Source organism: Nicotiana tomentosiformis, chromosome 8 (assembly GCF_000390325.3).
Source record: "Nicotiana tomentosiformis chromosome 8, ASM39032v3, whole genome shotgun sequence".
Taxonomy (NCBI): domain Eukaryota; kingdom Viridiplantae; phylum Streptophyta; class Magnoliopsida; order Solanales; family Solanaceae; genus Nicotiana; species Nicotiana tomentosiformis.
The window spans coordinates 87,135,143-87,152,956 of record NC_090819.1 but is presented as its reverse complement, the minus strand read 5'-3'; the positions used below and the strand labels follow the sequence as shown (position 1 = coordinate 87,152,956).

Below are 17,814 nucleotides of genomic sequence, written 5' to 3'. Positions count from 1 at the left end.
TAATCCCGTTATTATAATCCAGGATAACTTGTTCCTCAATCAAACGACCCTTATTCTCTAAAGTGCTTTTCCATAGCTCAAACTTTTGGATAACACTCTCGCTAGTTTCGTCAACTAGCATAATATTATCGGCGAATAACATACAAATTATCAATAGATAGATTAAAAAAATTATTATAATTTTTTTTTTAAGCGTAGTATCGTTTAATAAACAACAAAGATAATAGTGTTACGAAGCCAAATTTGAAGGAGGGTGTTTGAAATTATCATTTTTGGTATTTATCATTAATCAAGTTAGGCCCACACCGATTGAATTTTGGCGGTTCCCTCCATTTGTTTTCCACAAGTCTTCATTACAAATTTGAAAGCACCACTCACACACCACCTACTGCCTCTCTCTCCTGAAGCTTCTCCTTCCTCCCATCAATGGCCGGTACTTCCAACCCCAAAACCCTAAACAAAACCCTTCTTCTTTCACAATCCCAATCCTTACCCTCAGCTCTCGCGGACGATGACGATTTTCAAGATCCATCTCCTTCTCAGCTCCGATTGTCAAAACCCACCTCAACAATTCCCTCCCGTAAGCCTCTTGCACCTTATAATAATAACACTGCCAGTGCTTCTCGCTCTTCCAAGAAGCCAAAACAGCATCCACTACACGGCGGCAAGGAGAACTTAAGTGTTGTTGGAAAGTGTGCTAAGGGTTCGGATTCGGGTCATAAATTGGATAGTTATCGTCCTACAAAGAAGCCAAAACAACAGCCACTAATTTCCGAGAAATCGAAGTCCGGTTTTGAGGATTTGGATCTGTGTCATGGATTGGATAGCATAGAATCGACTATAGATTGTTGTTCTAGGACCCAAAGAACGGAGAATGAGGAAGAATTAAAGAAGGGTTACTTGTTTAAATCGATAGAGGCGAGGTTGCTCAATTCCAACGACGGACTCGAAGAGAGAAAGGAGGAATTGGAGGAGTGCTCTGAGCTTGATTTGCTGCTCAAATTATGCGGCGAGGAGGAGGATGAAGGAGATGGTGTAGAGTGTTTTGGCTTAGGTGACGAATATGGTCTCATTTGTTGTCCCCTTTGTGGAGCTGATATTTCAGATTTGAGTGGTGACATGCGAGAGGTTCACACTAATGAGTGCCTTGACAATGAGGAGACTCCAGCTCATGTAAGATGCCCTTTGTCCAATCCTCATTTCCTACTGTATGATCTTTGTTGCTTAAAGGTATACAATTTTCATAAAATTTGGGCCTAATTCAACACGTAAAAAAATAGATGTATTTCCATGTCATTGTTTCAGTTGCATTTCCCATTTTTTGTCTCTAGTTCAAGTGTCACTGCTGCCGTTATAGTTCATCAGTGACTTACCAGTGTTTCCTGATTTAGTTAAATTTCGTTTACCTAAAGTTGGATTTTGTTGATAATCTTGCAGGTGGTTACTGCCAATAATGATGTATCTGTTCAGTGTCCTGGGCAAGTGCTTAATGATTCCCCACGTCAATCTCCTAAAGAGGTTGTCCGCGTATTACCTGTTGTGGAATGGTTACAAAATCTTGGACTTGCTAAATATGAAGAAATCTTTGTTCGGGAGGAGATTGATTGGGACGCTTTAAAATCCCTGACAGAAGAGGTTTGCTTATTGTTCTTCATTACTAATATCCTTGTGCTCACTATAAAACTAATGATATCTCTAAAGTCACGGGAACACAGAAGGAAGTATAGGTTTTATGTTTTTGTTGGCTGTTACTGGTGGAGTTCTTTGCTTTGGAAAGTGTGCTTGTGCTCGTGAGGGTGATTACGTCCAGCTTTTTGTACCAAAAAAGAAAAAAAGATTACGTCCAGCTTTTATGCACAAATAAACCTGTTATCTTTAAGTGGCTATTATTCATGGTTGTCTTTAAAGACTGATGTATGCATAAAGTTTTAAACACGGAATTGGGCTGGTTAAAATGCTTTAGAGCATATTAAAACTTGAAACAATCTAATGTGATTATGTCCCTAGGTAATATGTGAAGGGCAATTATTTCTCTAATTGGCTATATGGAACCACAGGTGGGATATTCAGGGGCTGGCTGAGGTCATGGTCTCAAGGAGTCTCCTACGTATGTTTTCCCTTCTAGAATATGGTGCAGCCTTTGCCTCCTTTGAATGCACCCCCCTCAGACACATAGAAAAATGTATATCGTAACCATTAATCTCATTGTTTGTTTCTCATTACAAGTTTTGAACTACAACTTCTTATTTGGAGTTGGCCGTTGGAGGTTCAGAACAAGGTGGGAACAGTGAGAACTGAAAAGAAGAGTAGTCTTGAAGAATCATTTAAAAGATAACTGAAGTGATAATTCTTTGTTTATTATTGTTTGAGTACTGCCGGAGCTTCTCTGTAAATTCTTGTGCCCAAATAGAATTTGCTTTAGGTTCAAGCCAAAAAAGATCCTGGTAAAAGTAAGACTTGAATTTTCTTCCCTAGAGGGAAAAATACCTGGCAAATTCACATACTATGTAAATCAAGACTTGTTTCTCTGCCATGTATTCATGGAACATACTTCTCATGGTGATATCTGTGCAAAAGCAATTAGTCCATTTTACTTTCCTTCAAACTAAGTCCATTCCAAGTTGGACTTGTAAAGAGAGGCTTTGCTGAGGTGTGCTTGTTATTTCCACTGTTAACTTATTTATGTGATTTGGTGATCAAACTATTAAAGCTGTTTATTTCACTTGGTGCTCAAACTACTAAGCTTAAGTCGATACTCCTGTTGTTTGTATTTTTGCGCATCTAATTCCACTATTTCAAGTTACGTTGCAGGATTTATTTAGCATTGGTGTCACTGCTCTTGGTCCGAGGAAAAAGATTATTAACTCTATTTTGAAGCTAAGAAAGGAAACTGCCGAGGAAAAAGTAGCTTGGCGAGATGTGACAAAAGTTGTACCTGATGATGCCGGTACTAAACCAAGCAAGTTGATAACAGATTATTTTATTAGTTCTGTTTCGGAAAGAAAGAGAGTTTGTGGTACTGGTAGGGCTTGTTCAGATGCTTCCCGTAAGAGAATTCAGAAGAAAAATCCAGCCAAGAGTGCAAAATCTAAAGATATTCCCGTGTGGTGTTCTGTACCAGGAACACCATTCCGAGTGGTAAATACCCTAAATAAATAACCTACTTACATGGACTTTTGTATCATCTCAGTTCTTGGAAAAATTGCATAATTTACTATTCAACAGCATCCGTTTTACCAAATTTAAGTTGGATGCTGAAAATGCACATATGTTACTGGAAGCTCTCCAGGGTATGCACACATTTGTTTGGATTTCATATGATGGATAGTACAGTGCTGATTCAAAGCAATGCCAAATTGCCAATGCGTATTTTATACTGTATTAGTGGCTTAACTAGTTGTATGATTTCCTGCATCTTAATGCTTGTGCATTTGGTTATTGCTAATGAAAATTGTTGCAGTATGTCAATAAAGGACCAGGCTTTTTTTCAACTGCTAGGATGTAAACTTGTCTTTACCTCAATTGTGAAAATTGCTAAAAGTGTCTTGTTTACATATTTGCAGGATGCTTTCAAGTACTTGAGAAGAGATTGTTCTCATTGGTTCCTCAGCCACTTCCATTTAGATCGTAAGACCTATTCTGTTAACCATATTTTCAAATGTTCATAGCTGAACCAGCACAACTAGAAACAACGAAAATAGCATCAGCTCGCAGGCCAGTCTCTTTTAACTCTGCTTGTAGGGGCATTTCCAAAAGTGTGTTCACTTTCCTTTAAAGAATAAAAGAAGTTGTGGAACCTTCTTTTAATTCTCTATGATACAATTTCTCTGCAGTCCAAATACACAAAAGTCCATTGTTTTCTTCCTGCAACAAATGCTAAATAATTAACATTTTCGGCTCTTCTTTTTACCGTGTTAAGTCAAACTACAACGAAAATGAGATGGAGGCAATAATTGGTTTGACTTTGACCCTCTAATTAGATTTTAGAGCTTTCGCGTATTTGCTTGCAGAAGTTTTGAAGTACACTATCAGTCGATTACTCGATTGAGTAATTACATGTTTAACAATTACAAAAAAGCACATTTACTTTCACGTGCTTGTCAATAAAATGAAGTTGTCAAGGTTGCGTTATGTGTTTCCCAATGGTTACCACATATAAATTTATATTTCTTTAGAAAATTGGATTACCTTTTTTATTCTCCTTTTTGAATAGAATTTCCTCTTCTATCATGAAAGTCAATTGATAACTTTTTGTATCTTTTAGTTAGAAGAGTTATTTCAGGATGTTACATTTGTAATGAGGATATCACCATGTAGATATTAATCAGCGTTAAGTCCTTACTTGATTGATTGCTGGCATGGCATTCATTGAGAACTGTTAGAATGTATCCTTATGTGTATATGATATCTTGTTTGATGCTTATGTGATCAGCAATTAGCTTATCAGTCCAGCTTTGAATTTTGTTGTCCTATATCTCTGTAGATTATCAAGGCCTTACTAAGTCCTTCTGTCATGGAAAAATTTATTGTTCCTCAATTACGGCAAAGCTTGTTAATCTGAAGATTGGAATCCCATGGGACAAGATACAAGTTTTACCCATCAACCAGAAGATCAACATTGCAGGGGTTGATGTCATATGCTTTGATGCAAACCATTGCCCGGGTTCCCTGATAATCCTTTTTGAGCCACCCAATGGTAAGGTGTGGTACAAATTGGTTTGCCCTATGCTTTTTCTGAGTTCTAGTTTGATTGTTCTTGTGAGGATATCTTGTTTGTTTCATGCAATAGGCTGTCCTGCACACGGGGGATTTCCGATTTTGTGAAGAAATGACAAGGAATTCAATCTTGCAGACTTGTGGTGTCCACACTGTCATCCTAGATACAACATACTGTGACCCTCAGGTATTTTAGATTGATAATTCATTCATTGTCATGAAGTCAAACAACCTACCAATAATTATGTGCTTGCTTATGTGGTGACACTTCCTGTTTTGTAATGGTCCATAATGTTCCTCTCTTCTACAAATAGTAATATCGCATAAAACTTTCACATATTTCTAAAATTTATATTCATTATAAATTCAATTCTAGCAGGAATGTGATATTTTAACTATTTCATATGTTATTATGAATATAATACACAGGTCAAACCAAATTTGAACTTAAAGCCTAGTCGATCTTGGTTGTTTAAAATGGGACAAAATGGAGTAGCAATTATTAGTATTATGATGCTAAATATGACATAGTTAAAATGAATATATATTAGTTATAGAGAGTTACTACTAACTTGTAGAATATCAAGTATTTGAATGCCAAATATATCGATATCATGGTATTTTAATAGTTAATAGGTCTAAGTCTAACACATGTTGCTTTTTTGGGTGTGTTCTGGCTATCAGTTAAGGTACAAGTATTTAAGTGTACATGGTACAAGCTCTATTTTATCTGGACCAATGAACAGAAAACAGTCATATTAACAAATATCCCCTTGAATATTGGGTACTCTTTCTGTATGGCTTGAGGGGCAGATACTGCGAAACTCTTGTTTATACAGTTGTATACATTTCACTGTTTTATCAGCATGTTTCCTTAAATACTTCAAATGCTCTAAGAGTTTGCTTGCCTTGCAGTATGACTTTCCAAAACAGGAGGCTGTTATTCAATTTGTTATTGAATCAATACAAGCCGAAACTTTCAACTCGAAGACCTTGTTTCTCATTGGTAGCTATACTATAGGTAGACTTCATATCTGAGTCTTTACATTGCTTGGTAATATTATGACCAAAAGCTCAAAAGCCACCTAGTATCTTATGTCTAATGCTTTCATCTGAAGGCTTTTTCTCATGGTTTCTGCACTAATTGGTTCAGGAAAAGAGAGGTTGTTTGTTGAGGTTGCTCGTGCTCTACAGAAGAAAGTCTATATCACTGCATCAAAGTTACGCATTTTGGAGTGTCTGGGGTTTCCTCGAGAAGATATGCAGTTTTTCACACTAAATGAGCAGGAAAGCCAAATTCATGTTGTGCCTATGTGGACACTGGCTAGCATCAAAAGATTGAAGTATGTTTCTAATCAGTATGCGGTAAGTCTTTTGATGTTCAAGTGTTTTGTGATGATTCCAAATTCTGATGCAGCCGCAATCTGATGCTTTAAGTATCTCGGCGACGGGAAAAAGTTCGTTTTGATCTTTTCAAATAGTAATAGTGCTTATATTTAGGTGGAGTGAATATATGATATTAATAAAAATAGATAAATGACTTTGTATGATTATTATGCCAGCAAGCTGTGCGATTCCATCTTTGATCAGTTCAATAAATTGGCTAAATTTATTTGGATAATACTGAACTTTTGCAATCCCAATAGTGCCAGTCGAGCTACAATTGTTGGAGGGATAAAAGATAGTAGTACATAAACTCTCAATAAAAAAGAATTTGTATTCAATTGAATAATTCTCTGCTAACAATCAAACATACAATTTAAATTTAAATGATATAACACCTGCAAATCCACCCCCCCCCCCCCCCCCAAAAAAAAAAAGGGGGGGGGGAAAGAAAAACAATAAAGGAAGAATTATAAATTTTGCTATGGTGCCTTTAACTCACAAAATGAGATTCCTTAGAAATATGTTTTGTGGTGAAGGACCTTCTGGAAACATGAAAGATGAAAACTTAATAGTATGGAGGAGGTGGTGATGAGGAAGGAATTGAGGATGATTGATAATAATAAGGAGGTGGTGATGATGGTGAAGGAGGAGGGGGTGAATTATAGTAGTAAGGTGGTGGTGGAGAAGATGATGGTTTTTTGTAGTAGTCATTCTTTGGCAAAGATGGCACCTTGTATTCCTGTTTAGGCATTGAGGGTACCTTGTAGTAGTTATCTTTTGAAAGAGACGGCACCTTCTTGTAGTTATCTTTTGAAATTGATGGTTTCTTGTAGTAGTCATTCTTTGGCAAAGATGGCGCCTTGTATTCTTGTTTAGGCATTGAGGGTACCTTGTAGTAGTTATCTTTTGGAAGAGACGGCACCTTCTTGTAGTTATCTTTTGGAATTGATGATTTCTTGTAGTAGTCATTCTTTGGCAAAGATAGCGCCTTGTATTCCTGTTTAGGCATTGAGGGTACCTTGTAGTAGTTATCTTTTGGAAGAGACGGCACCTTCTTGTAGTTATCTTTTGGAATTGATGGTTTCTTGTAGTAATCATTCTTTGGCAAAGATGGCACCTCATATTCCTGTTTAGGCATTGAGGGTGCTTTATAGTAGTTATCTTTTGGAAGAGATGGCACCTTCTTGTAGTTATATTTTGGAACTGATGGTTTGTTGTAGTAATCATTCTTTGGCAAAGAAGGCGCCTTGTATTCCTGGTTAGGCATTGAGGGTGTCTTGTAGTAGTTATCGTTTGGAAGAGATGGCACCTTCTTGTAGTTATCTTTTGGAATTGATGGATTGTTGTAGTAGCCATTATTTGGCAAAGTTGGCACCTTGTATTCCTGCTTAGGCATTGAGGGTACCTTGTAGTGGTTCTTGGACACTTGAGGCACTTCATACTTGTCTTGTGACTGTGGCTGGATATGATAGTTGTCGCTTTTGGTTACTTTGCTTGGTACTTTGTTAGATGTTGAAACTGGTGATTTATAAGAATCAGATGAATATGCCATAGTGCAGGTTGCAATCAAGAAAAATGCCAATGCAGAAGCAACTTGAGACCATTGCTTCTTTATTTGGCTCCCCATTAAGAATTTTTAGATTCTAAGGCTGACTGGATTGATTTTTTTTTTTCCTGTGTATTTGAGAATGGAGTAACTAGGAGTTTATATAGCCTAAACTAAGAAGGTGACTTGATGATTTGGATGCTTAAAATAATCCAAATTCATATGAGATTTTGACATGTTTTGTTAATGCTGTTCCACTAAGGTCTTGAGATAATGGAGAGCCATGATCAAATCCCAACTTTGCTTGACTCTCTTACATTAAAAAAATTAAAAAATCCAGACATTTATTGACTTTCAAGAAAATGGTTGCATGTCTACATACATTTCTAAACTAGTGGCAATAAAGGAAAATAGAGAAGCTGCTTTGCTTTTCCATGTTCTCTAAGCTGATTCATTTCACTTTATTCAAGTTAAGACTTATGCACTTTACGCCTCTTTGGCGCTAATTTTTGTTAAAATTGAAAATCTTATACAAGCTCAGAAAATCTATCAAAGCTGGAATACCAATTCCTTATTACATTTTGGGTAAATATTTGCAAATGTTTGTTTGATTCACTTAACAAGTCCTAAAGGGACAAGCGATAACAAAAAACGTTTAAAGAGCAACTTAATTATCAGTTTTGAGGAAGTACAATACTGTATTACTTAAATCTTTCATTTGCTTTCACATACTCGTGTCTAATAGGTGTGACACGGATATAAGTATTTTATGTGAAATCTACAAATTATATGCTGAAAGTTGATAAAAACTACGTGTATCTATATCTGACAGTTATACACACACGAATTGAATATGTATCCACGCAGGCACGAAGCTCGAGCATTAGATACGGGTTCGGACGAACCCGTTAGCTTTTGCTTAGACCATGTATTTGTATTGGAAATTCATTAAATATGTATAAATATGCAATTGTGAACCCGGTAATTAAGACGAGCTATGGGTTCAATGACAAGTTCAGAATCCATAAACTTCAAATCCTGACTCCGTCTATGCTCATAAGTTGTCTTTTTCAGTTCAACGTACACTTTATACTAGACTACAAATATGCCAGGTTCGTTGACATCAATTAGGTGTATTCTCTGTTGTTGGGTTTTCACTGCAAGACCCAAGAGAGCTATCTAGTCAAATGTTTGCACAAAATTCTAGAGCTAAATTCTTTCACCAGTACACCTCTAAATTCTTTCACTGGTACACCTCTAATGGTTTTGGTTGCCCTCATTCAAACCCCTTAGCCATTCTCAGTTTTTCCAGTATTTGTGTTTAACTTCGTCTCCTCATTCCTATATGCCATCATCCTATTCACCTAAAAAAGGGCGGCCCGGTGCGCGAATCATTCCACATTCACACAGGGTCCGGGGAAAAGCCGGACCTCAAGGGGTATGATGTAAGCAGCCTATCCTAACGAAGCATCCCATGCACCTAAGAATACTATAGTTTTCTCTTTATAGTTGCTTTGTTTTAATTAATATGGCTCCATTTTGGGCCGTTTCAAAATGTTTGACAACATTCTATTAAATTATACACACTTCAACTTTGATGTGCTGTTTGCTCTCTTTTCAACCACTATGTTAATATTCTCTTTCCTCATCATTAACAAAATTGTGTAAGTCGATTAAAATTGCAGACATTGTGACATAAAATAAATCGGAGGAAGTGTAAGTTATTGCTTTAGCATTTCTCTTGGATGTCTTTCGTCTTTGTTTTACTTAGAACGCTAAGCAGCAGTAAGATGGACTACTTGGTAAACTTTTTGTGTACTTGTGTCATTTTTCTACCAAAACTGAAATTTTCCTGGCTGCTTCTTAAATTTACACTAGCTTTGTCATTGACCTCGGGAAATAAAGTGTTGACTACTAAAGCCTTTGGTACTTACGATGTGCCTTATCCATTACATTTTACTGGGAACTCTCCAACCAATAGGTTTCTGCACCACCATATACAGAAACTATGGCTCAATGATTTTAACTTGTCAAGTGTTTGATTTTATGTATTGAACCAAATTTGAGTGGTGATGTAACAGTTTGTTACTTCTCCAGGGACGGTACAGTCTTATTGTTGCTTTCTCTCCAACTGGTTGGTCATTTGGTAAAGGAAAGAAGAAGTCAACTGGAAGTAGGTGGCAGCAGGGTACTATCATCAGGTCATTGTCTACTTAACTTTGTTTATGTATGTAATTATAATTGAATCAAGGTTCTAGATCAGTGGATGGCATTTAACTCCTGAACCAACATGTGTTTGTTCTGATTAGCATGGGTTAAACACAATAGATTGATGAGCACATATTTGTTTTGCTCTCAGGTATGAAGTACCATACAGCGAACACAGCAGCTTTTCAGAACTCAAGGAGTTCGTTAAGTTTGTATCTCCTGTTAACATCATCCCTAGTGTAAATAATCATGGACCTGAATCCAGCAACGCAATGGTCTCGCGCCTCTTGGACTGATCTATTCAACACCAAATGGCAGTAATTTTCTGCATTTTGCCTGTTGTAGCAATTTGAGATGTCATTTGGTACTGTGCAATATAGTTTTCCAAGATGTTATACCATTTTCTGGCCGGTCCATTGTAGCTTGGACAAAGTAACTGCTGATGTTTTGTTCCAAAGCATGTGTATTCTTTACATGATGCAATAATAATTAGTGTATTCAGTTCAAAGGTGTAGGGAAACACAAAAGAAGACGAGAAGATAAAGCAAGAGCAATTACCTCCAACTCCTCTTTCAGGCCCTCAAGTTGAAATTTGGCATACACAAACCTCATATCAAGCACCTGTCTCTGGGAGTTATACCTTGAAGAGCACCTCAAAGTTACCTTATGTTGGAAATTCCTCAGCCATTCTGAAATAGCCATAGCTGGCTAAGTAGGAGAACATGTAACTAAACCCAACATAATTTTTTGATTTTGTCTCATTATTAATTTATCTCATTCTTCTTGTCCTTTATTCTTTTTCCATAATCTTAATAGTGTTTTTGTAGATAATTGGTTGCGTTTAGGTAATGGGCAAATGTGAATCCTTTATAATACTATGAACTGCATCTCGTGAATGAGTATTAAGATGATCCATCTCAGAACATAATAATACTATACAACGGCTCTTACTATTTTGTATCTATTTTGGGTAACTCTTCCAACTATATTCATTAAGTGAAGGCAGGTGGCAGGTCAACGGTACAGTGGTCGTCTCAACTTGCATTACATACGTCTCTTTGCTCAACCATATGACTATTGCTGATATATCCCTTTCCAAGTTGGATTTTCAACTGCATTCTGCAGTGAAATTATGATTTGCTCAAATTCAAAGTCAAAGGGCTTATGCTATATATACATCAACTAGTTTATTTTTTTATTCATTTTATCAATCAACTGCTCCGGCATGCATTTATAGTTCGAACAGAAAAATAAAAAGAGGGGCCAATATTCTAACCCCACTCTAATTTAAACTATATTAATATTAGGAAATTAGAGGTTGAAAAGACAGCAATATTGATTCTCAGCTACAACCTAAATGCCCTTATTTGTTCTTTTCCTTGCTTAGAGGTGCTAAAGCTAAAGGAGGCAACGTAACGGAGGTTTATACAATTCAGAGAAGATGGCAATGGAAGAGATTCACTTTTCACAACTTATTTTATAACCAAATGATGAAAAAAAAAACAGAAGTTTAGACAAGATAGGAAGAGATGCACCAGCTAGTGTACGATGCATAGGCTTTGCTCCTTAATTTGCTTTGATTTGTTCTTCTGATTGATTGGATAATGTCTATCTTTATAAAACAAGGTCATATTAATCACGCCCAAATTACTTTCTCATATTATTGTCTATCTGAATTAGTGCATTGCTTAGCTTGTTTGACTACCACACATGCATTTTGAGTCAACGTGCGAACATCTAACATGGGACTGATATTTATGTTTTCATTTTCATTAGGCGTCTTCTAGCTAGAATATCCAATTATCCTCGAGACAAGATGATAAACCAAGTCAATGCAATAAAAGTTTACGGAAAAAATAACAAGAGAGAAAATTAATTAGGTGGCCCTTGTTCGTAGTGTAAATCTATAGAATGAGGCCATGAGGGAAGGTATGTCATTAAATAAAATCTAAAAAATCAAAAAGCGTAGACGATTAAACAAACTGAGTTCATTTCGGGTAGTTGGGCTGCTATTAGCTACATAGTGAAGAATTAAATATCATTATGAATACTCTAGCGAGAAAAATTAAATGAATGTAGTTTCGTATTATTTGTTACAAGAAATAATAACACTTGTGGGTAAATCTTTTAAAATGACTATACTCCAAAACATAGCCACTGTAATCGAAAGTGAAGTTGGATAATTGAGGAAGTTATTCATCCCATAGAAGACGTTCTTAAATCTTAATTAATGTGTCGTTAATCGAAGTAAGCAAAGGTGTAATCAAAAGAGAGTTTAATTAGTATCTGGATAATCAATTATAACTGAAAAGAGTAATCGTGCATGAGAGCAAGACAATGTTACAATCAACTTGAAATGCTAGCAAAGAACCTTTCGATCATGTTTAATTTCCATATGCATCCCTTTTCAAACATAACAACAAGTGTTAGAACTAGTGCGATCGTGGATAATTTGACAGAATATTAATTTTAAAAAATTATGATCTAATATATCATATTATTTTAATAAATATTTTTGTTATTTCATTTTGAATGTAGTATGCAGAAATAAAAATATATATAAAATCAAAGGATACACATCATATAATAATTAAATAATTTTTTTATTTATTTATTAAATTAGCAAATACTTAGTACTGCACATATACCAATGTGACTTTTTATTAACTTGTCAATTGGCTTAATAGTTTGATACTACTTCTCTTTTAATATATATATATATATATATATATATATATATATATATTACTCTGGATTTTTTTTTATTTTTCTTAAATTTATATTATATTGTTCAAAATTCTTCAATTGTCTAAATTTATCAATTTTTTGAGTGTTATTTACTTATCTTTTATTTTTAATTAATTCAAAGTATAAATATCATAAAATTATCTTTATCCCCCTCTATTCTTTTCTACTATAACATTTGATTAGTTTTTTACTGAAAATATAAATAATGTAAAGTATAATTTTAAATTCATCAAAAGTATTTTTTTTTTTTTGTAAAAAATCTAACAATAATTTTTAATAATTATTATTTTGTGTTCTATATATAATATGCTTATCTTATGTATAAATATTCTAATAGTATCTTATATTTTTGTATTTTTATTATGAAATTATGAGTTCTATCTATTAAGTAAAATTTTCTATATGAGAAATTTAGTATATACATTTTTTACGCTATCGATTAAAATTCTCTTTATTATTATTATTTTTATTTATGACTATTTGTTTATTATGATTTTAGTTATGTGTATATCTATGAATTTGCTCATCATAATTCTAATTATAAGTCTTATATTTTTATATTTTCCCACAAATTTATATTTTATTTCTTTTTTTTGTTCCTTGATTATCTAATTATATTATCCCTTACTTAATATTATTAATTTTTTAATATGAATTGTTAGTAAATTACAATGAATATAGTTTTGTATTATTCTTGAAATTTATCTTGACTTTACCTTGTATGACTTTCACGTAATTATTTCGATATTTAAATTTATCAATATTAACATTTTCGAGTATTATTTATTTACTTAATTTTATCAAATAAATTTAAAGTGCGGATAGAATCATATTATATCTATTCTCCTCTTTATACATTAGTTTTTATTCTACACTATTTTAATTTTTTTCCATTTAGTGTTTATCTATAATACAAATGATATTATATTATTTTTCTAAATGGATGGTGTTAAATTAGTTCAAAGGTTAAATAGATAAGTTTTTTTTATTACATATCATAAATCTACTAATAATTATAATAATTATTACTTTTATATTATTTTCAATAATCAATTTAATTAAATTCTCCTTCCCGTTTGTATTTAATATGATTCTTTTTGTTAAAATTACTACATAAGAATTTAAATTATATCTTTATATTTTTAATTTATTTTTTTGAAATTATTGCTTATGTTTTTGTTTTTAGTTTTATCTATTATAATATTTTTAGTTACGTGATCTTATCCATATAACAAGGCCATATGAATTATTCTTCAAAAATATTCTCATCTCAAAAAATAAACTAGTCTTATCCTTTTATATATGTCACGACCCAAATCCACTAAAGGTCGTGATGGCGCCTAACACCGCCGTCACACAAGCCAATAGTGAATGATTAATCTAATTACTCATTTTAGTATTTTGAAATAAAAATTCTCATTTAATTAAATAGTTCGAAATAGAACTTACAAGGTAAATGATGAGATTTACACGAATTACAATGATGAACCACCCTTAGGAACCCCCAAAACTCGGTGTCACAAGTGCATGAGCATCAACTAGGAAATGTAATAAAATACAACATCTGTCTGAAATACAAATTTGACAGGATAATATAAATAACCTGATGGAGACTCTACAGGCTGCAGATCGTAACATGAAATGCAGCTCACGGTAAGTCCCCGCAAACATAATTCAACGCGTACCCAGTAAGTATCTAGCCTAACCCTAGAGAAGTAGTGACGAGGGGTCGACATCGACACTTACTAGTGGTCCAATAAGACAGTTATAATAAGAAGTAAACATATATGGGGCAGAGTAAACAAACGAAATAAATAAGTGTAAATACGTGATACAATCCTCCTCTCTATGATAGGCTCAAGCTCTCAATTAGAAATCACCTCCTCAACCGAAGCATAAATATATAATGGACCTCACCAGATAGGTCATCATAATTCAGATCGGGAAGACTCATATACACTGACTTCTTGTCAGTTATTACGCACGATTCCATGAGAGTATTTTACAGAAATGCCGATGCGTACGACCTGATCCCATCATAATCTGTGCACTGCCGAGGGTTGAACGATACAAACCATAGATGCATCTATTATACTGCCGAGGCGAATGACTCGCTCCTATGAGAGTGTGGTACATAATCCTGCCGAGGCGAACGACCCGATCCCATTAGAATAATAAGCTTTAATGGGTCATTGACCCCACTCAAGAATAGATGTGTGGGTTATAAAGTTTTAAGAAAAACCCTTCAATGAAAACATATAGCGCGGAGAAATTCGTATAAGGAGTACAATTATTCCACGGCTAGTCATGAAGCCCGTCAAATATCTACAAAAGCAAGTCTATCACTCTACGCAAATCCGGTCTCAAGTCGTAATACAAAATAAAGGAATTAAACGAGCAAAAATAACCCCTATAGTACAATTATAGCACGGTATGAACCTAAGTCTATCCGGACAATAGCATGAATTTAGCTACGTACGAACTCTCGTCACCTTGTGCGTACGTAGCCCCCGTAATAAGTAACACATAACAATTACATCACCCAGGGGTAGTTTTCCCCTCACTGAGTTAGACAGGAGACTTACCTGGCTCCGAAGTTCCATAACCAGCTCCAAAGCCTCTCTAACACCTCAAACCGATGCCCGTCGATCTAAAATTAGTCAAACAAGGTGAAAACCAACAAAAGTATACTCTAATACCCATAATCAATCAATTTAAATAAATTTCCAACTCCGCTCGAAAAGTCAATAAAGTCATCGGGTCCACGTGCCCAAATTCCAAAAGGTTTTGAAGATAAACTTTAGTCATAACACCACGAACTCAAATATATAATTTATTCCAAATTACATGTCCAATTTCGTGGTCAAGTTCCAAAAATACCAATTTATAGGATTTTCTTCAAAATCCCAAATTTCTACTAATTTCCATGTTTAAATCCATATATAAACCAAGTATATAACTCGTAATAGGTGGGAATCAATTACCTTGTGATGGGTGACGAAGAAGCTCCTCCAAATTTCCCCCTAGCTCGGCTCCCATGGAAGATTGAGATAAAATGAGCCAAAACCCATTTTGGCAAACTTATACTTCGCGTTGGCGTGAAACGCCTCGTATTCGCGAAGGCCAAATGCCACTGCCCCAAAATTCCTCTTCGCATTCTGTCACAACCCAAACTCACTCTGTATAACGTCGTGACGGCACCTAGTCTCTACAACTAGGTAAGCCTAACAAATTGCGGAAATAATAATACGAAAGTAAAACTTGGCAACTAACAGCAGTGGATAACTGGATAACTAGTAACAATGCCGCTCGGCATGTACAATAACCAATACTCTATAATACACAGTCTTCCCAAAACCTGGAACATCTTAAGTCACAAGCTACAGAAGGAAACTAGTATCTCTATACACCAGAGTCTAATAAAAGAAGTACAGAAGGTAAATGACATAGGAGAGAATAGAGGGGGACTCCGAGGTCTGCGGACGCGACATATGTACCTTGAAGTCTTCGTATATAAGCAAGCACTCTCAGCTAATAGCGGGGCTGATAAGAAGCACCTGGATCTACACACAAAACATGTGCAGAAGAGTAGCATGAGTACCCCACAACGGTACCCAGTAAGTGTACCTCAGTAGAGTAGTGACGAGATCAGGTCCAGGCCCTACTGGGATATAATAATAAGACAGACGATATACTAAAAATGAAGTAAAAACGGAGAATTTAACAACAAGAATTCACAGAGAAACAACAATACAAGAACAATGTGATAACAACAGGGGCGCTCCCGAGATACCGTCCCGTAGTCCCAAAAGTAAATGTGCAGGGAGATCTCCCGAGGAACCGCCTCGTAGTCTCAAAAGTAAATGTACAGGAAAAACTCCCGAGAAACCGCCTCGTAGTCTCAAAAGTAAATATGCAGGGAGAACTCTTGAGGAACCTCCTCGTAGTCTCAAAAGTAAATATGCAGGAAGAACTACCGAGGAACCGCCTCCTAGTCTCAAAAGTAAATACACATCTCAAACCGATAAATACAACAGTTAACAACAAGATTTCTACAGTTATACTGATAAAGAACAATAAAAAGCGGGAAATCAACTAGGCATGCTTCACAAAGTTCAAATAAGCAGTTAAAGCACGTACACATGCGATATTAGACTAAACAGGATAGCCACATATATTGGAATAGCTCAATTAAGAATGACAACAGACAAATACTTATTTAAACGGTATAACTCAAATTAAAGGAAGAACAGATTACTACTCAGTAAAATAAATCGAGTTTTACAACAAATAGCCCGTGTACGTACTCGTCACCTCATGTACACTATGCTCACATATCACAACCGTACCAAATCCTAAGGGGATTTCCCCCACACAAGGTTAGGCAAGCCACTTACCTCGAACCTAGCTCAATCAATCGGTAGCAATACCTTTCCCATGAATATCTGACTCCGAATGACCCAAATCTAGACAAAATCAATTACATACCATAAATATATCTATAAGAAACTAATTTAATTAATGAAATCTAAGATAAAGCAAGAAATTAGGAAATCGACCCAAAAATCCTCCCCGGGCCAACGTCTCGGAATTGGGTAAAAGTCAAAAAATATGAACACCCATTCACTCACGAGTTCAACAACAACAACAACAATAACCCAGTAAAATCTCACTAATGGGGTATATGGAGGGTAGTGTGTACGCAGACCTTACCCCTACCCCGAAGGAGTAGAGAGGCTGTTTCTGAAAGACCCTCGGCTCAAGAAAATAAAAAGACAAAAGGACAAAAAGAGACAATATTAGTATCACCACAACAATCATAGGAAAAATAGGAACCCCATGAAATCCAGAAGAAAGATGAAAAGCAAAAGCGATAGCTAGTAAATAGGTCTTGCACTGAAAAGTGAAATAGTAAGACACAACAATCCCACTATCTATCTTAGACAAAAACCCTACCTGGCTAGTCCCACAGTGGTACGAAGTAAGGCAAGACTCAACTACCTCCTAACCTACAACCCTAATACTCAACCTCCACATCTTCCTATCAAGTGTCATGTCCTCCAAAATCTGGAGCCTCTCCATATCCTGCATGATCACCTCTCCCCAATACTTCTTAGGCCGCCCTCTACCTCTTCTCGTGCCCTCCACAACCAGCCGCTCACACCTCCGTACCGGAGTATCTGGGCTTCTCCTCTGAACATGTCCGAACC

At 35.5% G+C, this 17,814-nt stretch overlaps 2 protein-coding genes across 3 annotated transcripts; one reads left to right on the top strand and one right to left on the bottom strand.

Moving 5' to 3' along the window:
• The first annotated feature begins 314 nt into the window (after positions 1-314).
• LOC104086333 (uncharacterized) lies at positions 315-10,649 on the top strand. Of its 2 annotated transcripts, XM_009590579.4 has the most exons (10): positions 317-1,173; positions 1,438-1,635; positions 2,812-3,138; positions 3,564-3,627; positions 4,484-4,701; positions 4,790-4,903; positions 5,632-5,737; positions 5,870-6,081; positions 9,746-9,849; positions 10,008-10,649. In XM_009590579.4, the coding sequence occupies exons 1-10, from the start codon at positions 427-429 to the stop codon at positions 10,150-10,152; spliced, it is 2,235 nt and encodes a 744-aa protein (XP_009588874.1). In that variant the 5' UTR covers positions 317-426; the 3' UTR covers positions 10,153-10,649. The 2 variants fall into 2 exon arrangements, 1 of the variants encoding a protein (XP_009588874.1); XR_004504330.2 differs by lacking the exons at positions 5,632-5,737; positions 10,008-10,649 and having other exon boundaries at positions 315-1,173.
• Positions 6,092-9,460, bottom strand: LOC104086324 (protein PELPK1-like). The gene has a single exon (XM_009590571.4). The coding sequence runs from the start codon at positions 7,727-7,729 to the stop codon at positions 6,668-6,670; it is 1,062 nt and encodes a 353-aa protein (XP_009588866.1). The 5' UTR covers positions 7,730-9,460; the 3' UTR covers positions 6,092-6,667.
• Positions 10,650-17,814: the final 7,165 nt, after the last annotated feature.